The sequence below is a fragment of the Cetorhinus maximus genome, chromosome 1 (genome assembly GCF_964194155.1).
Source record: "Cetorhinus maximus chromosome 1, sCetMax3.hap1.1, whole genome shotgun sequence".
Classification (NCBI taxonomy): Eukaryota; Metazoa; Chordata; class Chondrichthyes; order Lamniformes; family Cetorhinidae; genus Cetorhinus; species Cetorhinus maximus.
Window position 1 is genome coordinate 219,958,731 of NC_135879.1, and position 17,272 is coordinate 219,976,002.

General features: G+C 40.4%; 1 protein-coding gene across 1 annotated transcript in view; it reads right to left on the bottom strand.

Moving 5' to 3' along the window:
- The window catches only part of uvssa (UV-stimulated scaffold protein A), a 101,828-nt gene that overhangs the window by 75,629 nt on the left and 8,927 nt on the right, over positions 1-17,272 (bottom strand). Inside the window, exons 4-7 of the mRNA XM_078553442.1 lie at positions 16,420-16,540; positions 12,495-12,887; positions 6,452-6,561; positions 4,403-4,531 (exon numbers count right to left, since the gene is read on the bottom strand). Coding sequence (XP_078409568.1) covers positions 4,403-4,531; positions 6,452-6,561; positions 12,495-12,887; positions 16,420-16,540 — 753 coding nt within the window. The remainder of the gene's footprint in view (positions 1-4,402; positions 4,532-6,451; positions 6,562-12,494; positions 12,888-16,419; positions 16,541-17,272) is intronic.

The following is a 17,272-nucleotide window of genomic DNA, read 5'->3' on the forward strand; positions in this document are numbered from 1 at the left end:
AGAAGAAAAGAGTTGACGTTTCGAGTCCAACATGACCCTTCAACAGAACTGAAGTATAGTTAGGAAAGGGGTGAAATATAAGCTGGTTTAAGGTGGGGGGCGGGGGGAGAGAAGTTGAGGGTGGGGTGGTTGTGGGGACAAGCAAGCAGTGATAGGAGCAGATAATCAAAAAATGTCACAGACAAAAGGATCAAAGAGGTGTTGAAGGTGGTGATATTATCTAAGAAAAGTGCTAATTAAGAATGGATGGCAGGATACTCAAGGTACAGCTCTAATGGGGGGGGGGTAGAAAGACTGACAGGGTATTGGTTGTAGATTTAAAAATAATGGAAATAGGTGGGAAAAGAAGAATCTATATAAATTATTGAAAAAATAAACAAAAGGAAGGGGGAAGAAACAGGGGGGGAGGGGGGGGGAGGGGGGTGGGGAGTGGAGTTTAAGGTCTAAAGTTGTTGAATTCAATATTCAGCCCGGAAGGCTGTAAAGTGCCTAGTCGGAAGATGAGGTGCTGTTCCTCCAGTTTGCGTTGGGCTTCACTGGAACAATGCAGCAAGCCAAGGACAGACATGTGGGCAAGAGAGCAGGGTGAAGTGTTAAAATGGCAAGCGACAGGGAGATTTGGGTCTTTATGAAGAATATATTGGCCTCAGAGGCAGTGTAGTGTAATTTACCACAATGATACCTGGATTCCCAGGGTTAAATTATGAGGTGAGATTACCAGAGTTGTATTCCTGGAATTTAGAAGATTAAGGGATGATTTGATCGAAGTATTCAAGTTATTAAGAGGAAGGGCCTATTTTAAAATTTAGAGCCACACATTTCAAGAGTAAAATTAGGAAACAATTCTAATGAAAAAGGGTGGTAAAAGTTTTGAATTCTCTTTCATAAACGACAATTGATGCTAGGTAAACTGTTGATTTTAGATCTGATATTAATATGGAGTTAGGTCACAGTGCAGCCATCATCTCACCGAATGGTGGAACAGGCTCAAGGGACTAAACGGCCTGCTCTTCTTCCTATGGATAATTCCATCCTTGACCATTTGTGTCCATCAAGCTTCAATTCCCATTTTCCATGAAGAGCCATTTGTTGTGGATACACTTTAAAAAATATTGAAAGCAATGAATTTATTGTGAAAATGAAGAATTGAAAGGAGGGGACCACACACACATTATTTAATAATTCTGCACATTTTTTTTACAAAATAAGTAGATGTAATTTATAATTAGGGGCATTGTACAATGAAACATAACTTCCTCAATTTCAATTCACTTGAGATAAAGGACAACATTCCATCAGCCTTTTTCGTTACTTCTCTTACCTGTGCACTAGCTTTTAATGATTTGTGTACACATACATTTAAATTTCTTTGCTCCTCCACAGCTCTTAGTCTCTCTTGACATTCAGAACATAATTCGATTTGTCTTTCACAGATCCAAAGTGGATGATCTCATTCTGCCTTCACTTTCCAAGAGCAGATGGGGTCACACCACGTTGGAATTTATGGACAAGCACAAGGATTTTGAAACTGAATGCATTAGGATGGGATGATCAGCATACCTGACATATGTGGGACAGGATATATGCAGCATGTTAACAGTAATTAGAGAATAGCAGATGGGAAGTTAACAAGCAATGTTTTAAGAGTAGCTGGTTCTGAAAGTATAAGGGTTTCAGCAACTGAATGGCTTAGACATGGGAAGTCGGGCAATGTTGCAGAGTGAAAACAAATGGTGGAGTTAAAGCTCAGCTCATGATTGAATAGGACAGCAGTTAATTCTGACTAATTTAGACTAAGATTGTGGTTGGGAGGGTGATGGAACCTGCAGCAAGGGAGCTGACGTTGTGCCAATTTCCGGCTTTTTGATGTTGATCTAGGGGTAGTAGACTCATCTGAGACTTGATGTAAAAAAAATATAATCTGTACAGAGGCTGTAAAGGAATAGAGAAAAGTGGAAGAGAAGTAGAACCGGGAACCAACACATTCAAGTGAAAGCTGACCCCCATGTCCGCAGATGATCTGGCAAATGTCACTACTGGTAGAAAGACTGTAGATGAAAATTGTATTGCCATAAAGCAGCAACAAATAGAAACATAAAGAAACGCACCCAAGATAACACAAAGTGCAAAAATATTAAAACTTGCAATGCAATTCCAAATTGTCGATCAAGTTCTCAAGGTGGAAATGGAAACCCAGAAGCAAATAATTTAAAGTAGAAAAGCAGCGAAGAGGCTCAATCATCAAGAGACCTATGTAAATAAGACTGAATAAACTAAGGAGCTACATTGAAGCCTGAGGCATAGTGAGGCCTCTAAAAATTTCTTAAAATTTATTTCAATTTTGGGTTGTCTGAATTCAGCCGTTAGTGAAATCGGATAGTCAGGCTCATTTGCCCAACAATATATGATCAGACGCTACAACAATCTATTTCTTTCCTATTCCATCAGGTTCTCCAGGCAACTCAGTGTTTTCTGACAGAGAGGATAGTTTCCCAAACTCTCTTCTACTGGTCACTACTCAGAGGGGAGGTGCCCAAGGATGAGAAGTCTTCATGTTTTCCCACTTTGTCACTGCTCAGCAATGATGATAATGTCACAGTCGAGGTCAGAACCCCACAGTCTGGAGATATTAACAGTACTGCTCAAATTTTCCAGGGAAAGGAACATAATGTCCCTAAAGTAGGTTGTCAATAGGCAGAGTGGAAGGAAATGATTATTCATTCAAAATTTTCTTATATTCTTGTGTGACATTGGGTAAACTCACTTGCTTAAAAAGCTGTTTTTCACCAGTAATGATGCAGCGCATCATTTAAATGGTTAAGTTTTTATGTAAGAGGACAACTAACGCAGCTGAAACTCAGTTTAGGAGAACAAATCCTACTTTGCTAAGAGTGAGCTGCCTTGCCATGTTATGAGGGGGAAAAACACTCAGTTCAGCAAAAAATAATCATAACAGTAATTTAAATTTAATACTAAATCAGCAATGGAATTTTGAAATCAACATTTGTTTTGCCTCTTCCAGCCATGATGCTTAAGTGTTCTGTTCCAGCAAATCAGCACACAGCACAAACTCCCTCTGCTGGGCTGTGTGGTCTCTTTTCAACTTGAGCTGCAAAAACTGAAATGAGAAGTTCCCACTAAAGCTAAAGCTTGAACTATTACAACTAGACCTCATTCTCAAATTTAATTGCGACTTATTGAGTGATGTTTATTTGCTACCTGAATATGATACTGCTTCAGACCTTACTGTTAATTTCGCCTTAAAGGCAGCCCTTTTCAATTCTAAGGAAATCCTAAGCTTGTAAGTTCTCTTGGTGGTTAATTTCCATTAGTCAGGAGTCTATGTTTTAAGATTATAACGTGGTCCTAGGTTGTAAAAATTACAGTTGAGTATGGCCTAGAATTATCAACATAAACTCGACTTATCATTGTGCTGTCTTTCCTGAGTGTGCAAAAAAATTGGGGTTGTGCAGTTTTTGGGTGCATCTTCTTTATCAGGAATTCTCTTATCCCTGTAAAAGACACAAGTCTGTCCATGCCAGGGTGTGCAGTTTAGGCATTGTGAACTGTATTAGTCCTTTTTTAAAAAATGAACCCTTTTAAATTCTTTCTGCTCTTGTTTATAGGAAAATAACATTTTTTACCCTTATAAGCCTTCATTATGGACAAAATCAAAATAATGCAGATGCTGGAAATCTGAAATAAAAACAGAAACTGCTGGAAAAGGTTCAGCAGGTCTGGCAGCATCTGTGGAGAGAGAAACAGAGTTAACATTAAACTTTAACTCTGTTTCTCTCTCTACAGATGCTGCCAGACCTGCTGAGTTTTTTCCAGCATTTTCTGTTATAGTTCATTATGGACATATTTCTTTACATGGATTGCTTCATAAATACCACATCAAACGAAATAATCCAATTTTATATGGAGTTCTGAAACATGGTATAAGCCTGTCTTTCCAATGTACGGTGGTGTAGTAGTTATCTTGCTGGCCTAATAACTCAAATGATCCATAGAGTGTGAGCTCACATCCCAGCCTTGTAGCTTATGAATTTGAATGTAGTAGTAAAAAAATAAAAAGCTGGTTATCAGTAGACTTGACCATGAAGGTTTCAGATTTCAGGGAAAGATATCTACTGTCCTTATCCAGTCTGGTCTATGTGTGATTCCAATCCTACATCAACAGGTTGCACTCTGCAGCAAGTAACCAAGTCATACAGTTACCTTCTCAAAGAAAACGAAGGATGGGGAATAAATGTCAACTTTGCTAGCAACACTCAGATACTTAGAGCTAAGAGCCTAATGAGATGCATTAGTGGAATTTTCCTGCAAGCTTTGGAAGCAGGCATTTTGCTCCCCTATGTAATTACCCAGAATCACTGGCTGAACCCCTTACAGTACTCACCACTTTTCTCTGTCTCTTCTTGTAACTTATGTTCATTTCTTCGTGCTTTTTTAGTGCTGCATCAATTGTACTTTTTAAGTCAATGGCACGTTTTAGGCGAATGTCGCTAATACCAGCCTTGGTGAGTATCTGGAACAAAATTTTTTTAAATTGTTACTCCAAATTATATCACCAGAAGCCTGTTTCAGTAACATATTCTGTAGAAAGGTTAGGCCTGGGGCATGAAGGTGCTGCCATGAGCTGAAGAGGATTCAGCCTCGGTCATGCAGATATTCAGCTGGAGAAAGTTTTGGTCTTGATATTGACAAAGTATAAAAGAATAGTACAACTACGCCCTTGTATGGACATGGCACCTGATGATAAAACATCAAAACTATTTGTCTGTGTGTTTGCAAAGGCATTACAAATGTCTTTGATCTCAGCTGTCCAGCAGCACTAACCACTGGACCCACCTCATAATTTTCAGCATCAACAATGTCATTGCCTTCCTCAATGGCATCCTCTGGGACATCTATTATCAGTCCTTTACCATCCATAACATGCTAGCACACATTTATGACATTGTGCTGGGCTAATTTTGCAAACATCAAAGCTTTCCTTAAAGCATACCAATGGCTTGTTCAGTTCAAGCTTTTTTTTAACTCCATGTTTCACTGCAGTGCCTCAATAGCACTGTGGAACCTACAAAGTGCCATCACGAACCATGGGAGTATAGGATATCCCTAGTCAATCAGCAAACATGTCCCTGATATTGCAATAGTAGCAAAAATACTGAACTGGTAAAATAAAGACAAAATTACATCCCCCAGCATTTTATGAAATCATGTTCAGGAAACTGAACTATGTTTGCAAATGTGCTGTGCAAGTAAGTCAATTTATTTTTGCGACCCAAAATGTCATAAGATGCAATCAAAAGGCCCAAAACCTTGGACAATCAGGTGATACAGTAAAAATCTATTCTGAGACACTGCCAAAGTAAATAAACTGGTCTGCGCAGGCAAAGATGGAATTGATCTATGTTTGTGCATGACGAATTAGTTGATCTGGTAAAAGTTTCCTGTAGCTTTCTGGAATAAGCCTTTTGTGCAAAGGTTTAGAGCCATGGTTAGAACTGTTTGCCATGGCCTCGGATGACACATCCTGACAGATGGTCTGGTTATCTTTTGGGTACAGACTAATAAGTCTGGCATTCCTCCGTCTTCAATCTCTAGTTGTTTGACTTCCTATAACATGCATGTTATATCAAATAGGGTTCCCCACAGAGAAGGGCAGCTCTCAGGCTTCAGAGGCTACATCCTTAGCTACTCTTCAGCTCTGCAGAATGCAGGGAAGACTTCCTGACCAAATGTTGGTCCTCCAATTTCTCAAATTTAAAATTCTCATCTGTATGTTTATTTTTTCCTGCATCCTGCTCTGAATTCTCCTTTTCTCTGTCTCTATCCTCTTATACGTCCTGTCAACCCTTCACTCCATCATTAATGACTGTGACTTCAACCACAGAGGTCCCACATTCTGGAATTCCCTCCCTCTCTCCTCTTTAAAAGTCCCTTCAAAACCCACCGCTCTGACAATCTTTTGGTCGCCCCTCCAAACCTTTCCTTACTTGCCATCCATTGGCATGCTTTTCTAAGTTAAGCACACTGTATAAATGCAAATTGCAATTATTAACAAAACTCGTAGGTTTCACGTTAAACATTTATTTTTTACAACTGTATATATTCATTTAAGTGCATGCAAATTTATATTGGATTGACATATCACAAGAATGGCACCTGTTCGGTACTCAAATGGATGAAACAGGTAGAAGCATAGTGACTAACAAAATCTGTTTGCAGCAACCTCTCATTGTTCTTTCTACTTTTCAGCAGCCAACCTAAACAACAATATAAGAATTGCAGTTTAAATCAGAAGCCAGAGATGTTCTTAATTTATTAAAAGCATCATTGATGATGGTGTTTATGACAATGTCTCCTGAGGATTGCTTTTATTCCTGATCATAGGTTTCTTTAAACAAAATCCATTAACAACACTAAACTTCTTAATTCATACCTGGATCCAATACTGGACAGTTGGTAAGTATTTATTAGTTAATAGCCTTTGGAGGTCCTTTATGTTGTTGATCACAGCGCTATTGTCTTCATCCTCTTTGAACTTTAAGTCTGTTATCCAAACATACAGAATATCATTGGATCATAGAATGGTTACAGTGCAGAAGAAGGCCATTCAGCCCACTGAGCCCATGTCGGCTCTTGGCAACAGCAATTTAACTAGTCCCACTCTCCTGCCCTCCCCCCCTAGCCCTGCAATCTTCTTCCCAATCCAATCCTCTTTTGAAGGACACAATTGAATCTGCCTCCATGACACTCTCAGGCAATGCATTCCAGATCCTAACCACTCCTTCTATAAAAAGTTTTTCCACATGTCATAGTTGTTTATTTTGGCAATCACCTTAAATCAGTGTCTTCTGGTTTGCTACCCTTCCACTAATGGGAACAGTTTATCTACTCAATCTAGGCCACTCATGATTTTCAACACTTTCATCAAATCCCCTCACAATCTTCTCTTCTTCAAGAAGAACAGCACCAGTTTCTCCAACCTGTTCCACAAATCTGAAGTCCCTTAGCCCCAAAACCATTCTCGTGATTCTTTTCTGCACCCTCCATAAAACTTTCATAGCCTTCTTAAAGTGCAGTGCCTCGAATTGGACACACTACTCCAACTGAGGCTATACCAGTGTTTTATAAAGGCTCATCAAACTTCCTTGTTTTGGTTCGCAATGTCTTTATTTAAAAAACCCAGGATCCATAAGCCTTTTTAACCACTTTCCCAACGTACCCTGCCATCTTCAACGATTTATATATGTATATCCCATGTCTCTCAGTTCCTGCACCCCATTTAGAATTGGACCTTTTTGTTTATATTGCCTTTCCTTGTTCTTCCTACCAAAATGCATGACTTCACACTTCTCTAAATGAAATTTCATCTGCCACATTCCATCAATTCCACCAGCAGATCTATGGGCAGAATTCTCCGTTTGGCAAGCAGTGGCAGGGCCCACTCGCCGCCGCGTAAAATGACACGCGGTGACATTGGGCGGGCACCCCAACGTCACCGTGCATCATTTAGATTTTCAGTTCGGCAGGCGCCTACCGAACTGTCAAAGGCCTATTAAGGCCATTTAAATAGTAACTAATTCAATTAGCTGAGCTGCCTGTCCAACCTTAAGGTTGGTGGGCAGGCGAAGAGCCCAGGCGGCCTTTGCATTTTTCATGAAACCTCATCCACAGGCGGGATGAGGTTTCACGAAGTGTTTTAAAAGTCATTAAAAATTTTTAAAGTAATTCTTTCACATGCCCCAGCTCATGTGACAGTGTCACATGAGGGGACGTTTAAAAGTTTTTATTTCCCTTTATTTAAATTTACACGTCAAATTGATCTCCATGAAGCACCTCCGTGCCTCAGGGAGATCTCTGTGCTCTTGCATGCGCGAAAGAGCGCAGGGAACGAATCAGGGGAACCCCCCCCCCGCACAGTGAACGCTCAGCGCTTCCAGGCAAGCATCACACTGGGCGGGCCTTAATTGGCCAGCCCACATAAAATGGCGGCACGTCCCTGATCGGGGGCGCCGATTGGGTTCGTGCCTCCCACCCGGGGTGGGGGAAATTCAGCCCTATATCTTCTTGAAGTCTATTACTATCCTCCGGACAATTCACAATGCTTTCAAGTTTTGCGCCATCTTCAAATTTTGAACTTTTGCCCTGTACACGAAGGTCTAAGTCATTAACGTATTTGAGAAAAGCAGTGTTCCTAGTCCCAATCCCTTGGGAATCCCACTATATACTCTCCTCCTGTCTGAAAATCAATCATTCATCATTACTCTGTTTCCTGTCACTCAGTCAACTTCGTTTCCATTGTACCACTGTCCCTTTTATTCCACTGGCTTCAATGTTGCTGGCAAGTCTGTAATGTTACATTTTATCAAACGCCTTTCAGAAGTCCATATACACCAGATCAACCACATTGAGTATTCTGAGGGCAATCAGGTTAGTTAATTAACCTTTAACAAATCTGTGCTGGCTTTCCTTAATAAATCCATGCTTATCCAAGCGACTGTTAATTTTGCTCCAGATTATTACTGACTGTAGTTGCTGGGTTTATCCTTACACACCTTTTTTTGAACAAGGGTGTAACATTCGCAATTCTCCAATCCTCTGACACCACCCCTGTATTTCAAGAGGATTGGAAGATTATGACCACGTCTACAATTTCCACCCTTAATTCCCTAAGCACCTTCAGATGCATTCCATCAGTCCTTGCTACTTATCAACATTAAGTACAGACAGCTTTTCTAATAACTCTTTCTCAATTTTTAGCCCACCCAGTATCCCAATTACTTCTTCTTTAGCTATGACTTTGGCAGCGTCTTCTTCCTTGGTAAAAACAGTCACAAAGTACTCATTGAGTTCCTCAGCCATGCCCTCTGCAGCCATGTGTAGATCCCCTTTTGATTCTTAATTGGCCCCACCCCTCTTCTTACTACCCTTTGACAATGTATAAAGCTATAGAAAAAATTTGGATTCCATTTCATGTTAGCTTCCAGTCTCTTCTCATTCTCTCCCTTTGTCTCTTATACTTCTTTTTTGACTTCTCCTCGGAACCTTCCATGATCAGACAGGTTCTATCATGTTACATCTGTCATAAGCATCCTTTTGCTGTTTCATGTTGCCCTCTACTTCTTTTGTCATCCAGGGAGCTCTGGCTTTGGTTCCTTTACCCTTCCCCTCATGGGAATGTACCGCAACTGTACCCGAACTATCTCCTCTTTAAAGGCAGCCCATCGTATTTTCACTCCAGATTGCTCCCTGTCCTTTTCTATATTTAACCTAAACCTTATGATACAATGATCACTGTTCCCTAAATGTTCCCCTACTGACACTTGATCCACTTGATGTATCTCATTCCTCAGAACTAGATGCAGCAATGCCTCCTTCCTTGTTGGGCCAAGTAAAATACTAATCTCGGAAATTCTCCTGAATGCACTTCAGAAACTTTTCCCCCTCTCCACCCTTTACACTATTACTCTCCCAGTCTATATTAGGGATAATTGAAAATGATCATTATCAATACTCTATGGTTCTTGCACCTCACTGTAATTTCCTGAAAATTTGCCCCTTTACAACTTTCCCACTAGTTGGTGGGCCACAGAGTACACAGCAGCGTAATGCCACCTCTATTGCTTCTTAACTCTGACCAAATAGTTTTTTTCCCCGAGTTCTCCAGGACATCATCTCTCACCAGCACTGTAATATTCTCAATCAGTACTCCTACTCCACCCCTCCTTTCTATCCTTCCTGTATATCTTGGATCCAGGAATAACTCATGCCTAGTTCTGCCCTTTTTGAGCCACAACAAAATATTGCAGTGTGGTTATTTGTGTTTGCAGCTCACCAACCTTATGTGCCATGCTTTGTGTTTACACACATTAGACATTTTTCTTTCTCTCAGAGTCTGACCCCATCTAATACTTTTCTATTTCTTACTTTAGTGCTAATGTCCCTCCCAGTTCTTTCTGAACCTCATTTCTCCTTTCTAATGCAACACCCTGGTTCCCATCCACCGCCAAGTTAGTTTAAACCATCCCCTAAAGCACTCTCAAACCATCCTGCAAGGACATTGGTTCCAGCTCTGGTGGCATGCAATCCATCCTACCTGGACAGGTCCCACTTCCCCCAGAACCAGTCCCAATGTCCCAGGAATCTAAAGCCCTCCCTCTTGCACCATCGCCGCAGCCATTTATTTATTTGCTCTATCCTCCAATTTCTGTACTCACTAGAGGGTGGGAACAATCTGAAGATTGCTGCCTTTGTGGTCCTGCTTCTTAGTTTCACTGGCAGCTCTTTTAAAAGTGCCTGCAGGAACTTATCCGTCTTCTTTTCTATATCGTTGGTAGCGATATGGACCACAACCTCTAACAGTTCACCCACCTTCTTCAGAATGCTCTTCGGCCTCTCAGTGACCCTGGCACCAGGGAGGCAATATACCATCCTAAAATAATGTCTGCAACTCAGAAATACCTGTCACTAACACTACTGCTTTCCCAATCTTCCTGCTGCCTGTGCCCCCCACCCTCAACATTATTCAGAAGTGAATTTAGCAAAAAGGTGCAATTTCTTGCAAATGTCCTTTAGGGAAGGAAACCTGCTGTGCTTACCTGGTCTGGCCTACATGTGACTCCAGACCCACAGCAATGTGGTTGACTCTTAAATGCACTCTGAACAGGGCAATTAGGGATGGGCAATAAATGCTGGCCTAGTCAGCGATGCCCACATCCCATGAACGAATATAAAATAAAACTATACTATGCTGTCAGAAACATAAGAGACAAGGGGTCAAATCTTCTGAGGAGTGGTAACCACCATTGGATTGCCACTCAGCTCCTATCTTTTGCAGTAAAATGGAGCTCCGCATTTTTGACCCTGGCTTCCGAATCAGGCCTCTTCAGAAATGTGGAGTGTACCTGCTATGAGAGTCCTTTCTTGTAATGTAGGATAGTCAGGGGAAGCCAAGCCACAGCCCCTTTTTACGGCACTATTTGCTGTATTTTTGTAAGTCTTTATTCACTAACATACTGAAAAGCTGAGTGTGTGCGAGGCAAGTAGCAACGTGGGCAGGGTGGTGAGGTCGGATTGGTGGGGGAGCGGGATTATCAGTTGTGTGGCTACCCTGGAATTAGAAATGGTTTTTCTTTGTCTAATATTGCCTGAGTAACTATTCAAGTAAGTGAGTCAGAACACTCTGAAAAGTCTAACTCATGGTTGGAGGCTTTTTTAGAGGGCTCCAAGGAGCTGAGGAATTGCCCATCGACAGTTGAAACTTCCCGGGCAATTTCCATGGAATCCTTGCATTGGGACTTCTGAGGGGTCCAGTGACACATCCTCCGGGGTACATTCGGTTTCCAACCATCCCGGACCAGAAGGTCTGGCCCAAGATATTAGTAAACTAATGATTTATTCCAAAACAAGCCTGCTGTGCTCATCAGAGCAAGGATGGCACAATGTAGGTTCAAATGCAGAAAGCCCTTAGGACCATTTGATGTCCTTCCAAAATGTCAATTCTAACATCTAGCTGTGAAGGAGACGAGCATCTTGACCTCAAATACCCTGTCTGGAAAGCTGTTCCAACTGTTAAGTAACTGTGCAAAGAAATATATTTGTCTTCATTCCCAAACTTGCCCTTCACTACTCTGAGCCTGTGCTGAATTGCCCCAATGCCCAGGGGCAGTGTTATTCTGTGTTTATTTTATCTATTTCATATTCTAAATTCCTTAACAAGGTCCCTTCTGAATTGCCTTAATGTGTCAATAAGGACTTTTAAAATCATATTTTATTGCTGATTTACAAAGCCAGTTTTTCTTTTGCATATTTTTCAGTTTTTAATTTTAGCATCAGAAACCAGGAGAAATTCTGAAGAAAAATTTAAAACACAACCAGTAAATTCAGAGAAAAATCAACAAAATTCAAGTTTTAATCTGAACACTCGCTAACTTGGAAGAAAACAAAATAATTTGCATGGTTACTGGAATATTTTTATGAATGGTATGCATTATAAAATATATTAACATGTAAACTGATAGCTTTTGCTACGATGAGTGCAATTTCAAGCACCAATGCTTGTGGAAAGGATGACTGACGCCAGCTGATCTATTCTTCAACACACGCCAGTTTATCCTCACGAGGAGTACAGTCCCTTCTACTCCTTTCCCAGGCTCTCACACTCTGAAAACAGGCCCTGGACTGGTTTTCTCTTCAGACTGCAGGCTCACCTCCAAACTTTGCCATATGTAGGTACTAAAATTGTAACAGAGGATACTTCTACAATACATCACTGAAAAGCAATTGCCTGTATGCAGTTTGAATTATTTTTGTGCTGGTATATTTGTTTAACGACAGGTCCAATTGGTTGAATTCTGCAATGTAATTTGTAAAATTTTATTTCAAATTCTTAAAAGTTACTGAACTGTGGACATCCGAAACAATGGCAAGTTAGTAAACTCAAAATCAGTAACATATTAAACAGTGTGATCTGTAGATACCTGTATGAATTTCCAAGTCGAGGGAATATTTATGTGAAAGAAGGCCATGATTTCTAATAAACGCTTCAGCACTGTGTTCAAGTTCTTCATCCTCACTGTCCTCACTTTGACACAAGAAATCTGATTTATACTTTTCATGAGCTGTATTCACCAAAGGCAGCGGCGCAAGGTCCTTACTGCTGCATGGCTGCTCGTCATCAAACAAATCTGTGGAGCATCGGTGGTCATCTTTCTGCCCACTGGTCATACAGCGTGCATTGTTCGTTTGGTCAGTTGCTTCTTGTGCGTACTGAGAGTCGACGTCACTGACAGTGATCTCAGAAAAATCGGGTAGCAGCAGTCTGAAGCATGTCTCCAGCTCAATCAAAGAGTTTTGGATTTCTTCTGACGTTTCTGTTTCGATAACACAAAAAATTATTATTAAAAAGTCAGCAGTAACTCCGAGAAACACACTCTATAGGTGAAAAAGCTTCAAATCTTACTCTAGGGAAAACCACCCAGTGGGTTGTAATAATTAGCTGAGCACCAAAACTGGATCAACACCTGATATCATCTCTTCGAACTATTTACTTTTTTAAAGAAACTAGTGGTCACCCTATGGTAAATGGAGGACAATAGGTTATTCTGGTGCAGGAAGAAATAATAAAGATGTGTACGTATATATTACCTTTCACATTTTCAGCAACCCTCTCCCCAAAACACTTCACAGGGAATCAATTGCTTTAGAAGTGTATTTATTTTTGTTAAATCAACAAACAAAGCAATTTGTCAGGTCCAACAGGCAGCAATGAGATCGATTAATCTATTTTGGCGATGTTGGATGAGAGATGAATGTTGTCCAGGACCAGTACTCCTTGCCCTTCATCAAAAAAATGCCATGCCCTCAGTTTAATGCCTCATCTGAAAGATAGCACCCACGACAATACAGCACTCCCTGTTATAAAATGCCCACCCAGATTATTTGCTAAAGTCCTGATCCAAAGCTTCAACCGAAAACCTTCACACCCAGTGGCAAAAGTGCTATACTAAGGCAAACTAACAGTTAAGATGCACAAGATGTTATTCTTATGCTAAAGGTGAAGATCTATCCTTTTTTGACATAATGCTTAATTACCTGAAATAAGGTCAGAGATTAATTCTTCTTCATGCTGCATGTCAAAGCTCATCTTTCTCTGTATTTTTAAAGTGAAGTTCAGCTAGTCTCTACAGACATTCTGGCTGCCCAATGATGTGAAGTGCTGGAGTTTAGAAGAATGAGAAGTGATCTCATTGAAATACACATGAATCTGAAGGGGTTTGATAGGGTAGACGCTGAGAGGTTGTTTCCCCTGGTTGGGGAATTTAGAACACAGGGTCATCATTTCAGGATAAGGGAGCAATCATTTAACACCAAAATGAGGAGAAATTTCTTCAGTCAAAGGGCTGTGGATGTTTCATCGTTGAATAAATTTAAGGCTGGGACAGACAGATTTTTGGTCTCTCAGGGAATCAAGGAATATGGGGAGCAGGTGGGAAAGTGGAGTTAAGGCCAATGATCAGCCATGATTGTATTGAAGGGCTGAGCAAGCTCGAGGGGCTGTATGGTCTACTTCTTCTCCTATTTCTTTTGTTCTTATGTTCTGGCTCTTGCATCAATTAAGGTATTTACAATTGCTGAGGAACTCTGGACACTGGTGTTCTAAATGATTGCCCTTGTGACACAGAGCAGTGTGACTCAAAGAATGATAGAAAAATGAGGTAGCAGAAATACACACAATGTGCTACACTACTTGTATCCTGTGGCATTGCTCACATTTATATGCTTTTTACAGAAGAGAAGTGCTATGCTCCAAGGTGAAATTCTGTGGCTCTTTAAAGTTCATAAATTCTAATTAGTGTTTTGTAAACACTAGGTGAAGTCAGGGGTCAATTGTTCTTCAGACCTCCAGGTCACAACCTGGCACTGTTTATTTCCTTTTTTAATATTTAAAGTATGAGTCAGAGGTTAAAGGTATCATGATTCAATGTCCATTAAGGTGCATTTATTGCTGAAGACTTTAACCATTTCAATTGAACTCCTTTTTCTACTTCTAATTTTTGAATGTGACACATTAAGTGTGACGGAAGAAGCTTAACATACAGTTAATGCAGCATTTTTTAAATATCAGATAGAATAAATGTGTTTCATTTTTAACTTTTTATATTTTATTGCTTGAATAAATATAGATGCATCTTCTATTTATGAAAAAGCAGCCTCCTTTTAGGTTACTGGTAACAGAATGGCTGCAGAAAATAATCAACAAAGGATAAGTTATTCTGGTAGCAACTGAAGTCCACATGACATAAGCCTTAGGGCCTAGCACAATTAGTTTTTTGTTGCAAGGACACATGGGGTTACTTGCAGTTTTCCCCATATGCATGTATCAGTTTAATCTCTTATCAGTTAACTTTACCTTTTGGTCTCTCAATTCCAGGGCCTTTTTAAGGAAGTCACTGCTCTCAGATTAAACAATGCAATATGAAAATAGCCTGGTGACAGTTTTGCTTTTGGTTGCCTATCAAATGCATACCAGTTTAAGGTCATTTTGCTCACAGCAAGACTTCAGGAGTTCAGACAAACTAATAATGAGATTTTTTAAATTATGTTGAGTTCCAAGAGGCATTTTACATCTGTCATCCTTTCTACAGAATCTCTTTTATAATAGTTTACCATCCAATTTTCACACAAGTTTTTTTGGGGGGAAATGTCACATGTCATGTGTCACATAGTTTTCTAGGCTATATTTTAAAAAAATTATAAGCCCATCTCTAACCGAACATTCTGAAATCCTAGTTTGGGTTCCTACTGGTCAATCATGTTTCTGTAATTAATAACAACAATATAATGTTTAGCAGGTTCTAAGCATATTTCGAAAATACTAACTTATTGCCAATAGTAAGGTCACCTTGGAGCAACAGCCCATTCTGAGGTGATGGTGCATCTTTATCCATATATTTTGCAACTTTCCAAAATGCTAATGGAAGACACCACATCTTATACTGAATGTTTAACTCAAATTCAACTTGGCTTGAAAGTATCTGGATAAAATTCAACACAAGTCTGCTTCCCATTCCTGCTTCAACTCTTCTCAAGATCTCAAAAGCAAAAATTCCTTATCTTCCTAAGGCTCTCTTCCTTCTGCAATTTTTGGTTGGCAAAACCCAAGTTTGGTATCATTAGTCTCTATATCTTAATATATTGTAATGTAGAAAATCTGGTCTTTTGGGGTGAAAATTCATGTGGAGTTGTAACAGTGTGTGTGGAAGAGCAGGACCCAGCTCCATCTGGCTGCCATCCTATGTAATTTACATTTAAAATTGTGGCCAAATGTGGAGGCCTCTGCTGCCTGCCTCACTTGCATCCCAGCAGCATTATGGGAGAATGACTGTGGGTGTTCTTGGGGTCTCCGAGGAATTCTGTCCAGTGTGGCCCTCCCTCCATCCAGCAGTCCAGCTGTGAATCTACAATAGGGATTGGTAACCTCCAATATACCTGCCAAATTCCCGAGTGAAAAATAATTTTACTTACCTCATTAAATGGCCTGGCAAGGGTTTAGGTCGGCCACTCTCAAAGCAGCTGTTAGCACAACAGGGCATGCATCTCTGTTGCACCTTAACAAGTGTGGGTCACCAATCTTAATTGTTCTAATGGCCTTGTTTCTATGATCTGAAATGGGACCATGGAAAAGTCGAAGCACAGTGTCCTCCACTGTAACTCTAAACAAGTTTATGGGAAGTTCTTGCCTAAGTCTTCCTTCCTACTCTTTTAAACATTAATTGGCCCTTCACATAGGTTTCTCATTTAAAAGAAAGAACAAAATAGAAGAGGATCACTTAACATTTCATTTTCCATGAGTATACATCACTTAATATCAACACAATGAAGAAAATGGAATTAATAGCAGACCTTCCATTTCTTGTTCCACTCTGTTTACTTTCACTTTATTAATATTTTCCAGTCTTTTCAATCTCTCTTCCTCCCGTTTCCTCTCAGCTTGGGTTCTAGCCCCAAGATCTTGGAAATCCACCTAAACGACAATGAGAGGAAAATAACACACAACTTAACTAATGAAAATTGTTGCACTGAAGCTAAAGAGGTAAAATTCCTTAGCACAAAACAAATATGTTAAATTTTCTTTGAAACAAAAGGGCAAGGGTTGGGCAGGTGGTGCTGGGCAGGGAGGGAAAGGTGTTGGACCAAGCTTGGGGTGGGATAGCCAGGGGTTGGGGGAATCCCAGGGGTGAGGGGGACTACCTGGGTGGTTCAGGGATTGAGGGCAGTTTCATGGGGTGTTTGGTGGGGGAACGATCCCAGAGGGAGGGGCTGGGGAGAGTCCCGTGGAAGTTGTTTTTATATTTTATGCAGGTCTGTACAATAGTTACCCAGGAGCTAGAAGTAGTTTTAATTCTTCTAACTTTTTCTGGGTAGTTATTGATGTAAGACAGTCAGAACCATCTGAAGTTTGCGCTTTAAACCCCATTTTCGGATGATTCTCAGTGCAGGGCAATTGCCCACCGGAAGTTTGAACCTGGGAACTTCCAGCAGGGCGGGAGAGCTTCCCCAGTGCATCTTTGGGGGTACCCCCCAGATACACTGCCCTGTAACTTGGAAGTTAGAGCCCAAAGAGATTACAGATTCAAAGGCACATTGCTGAAAGTTCACATACAGGTACATAGAAAAAAGGCCAACATCATTTTGGATTTGATAAATATTGGCATAAGAGTACAAAACATTTGTTTTGTACAAAACATTAATTATT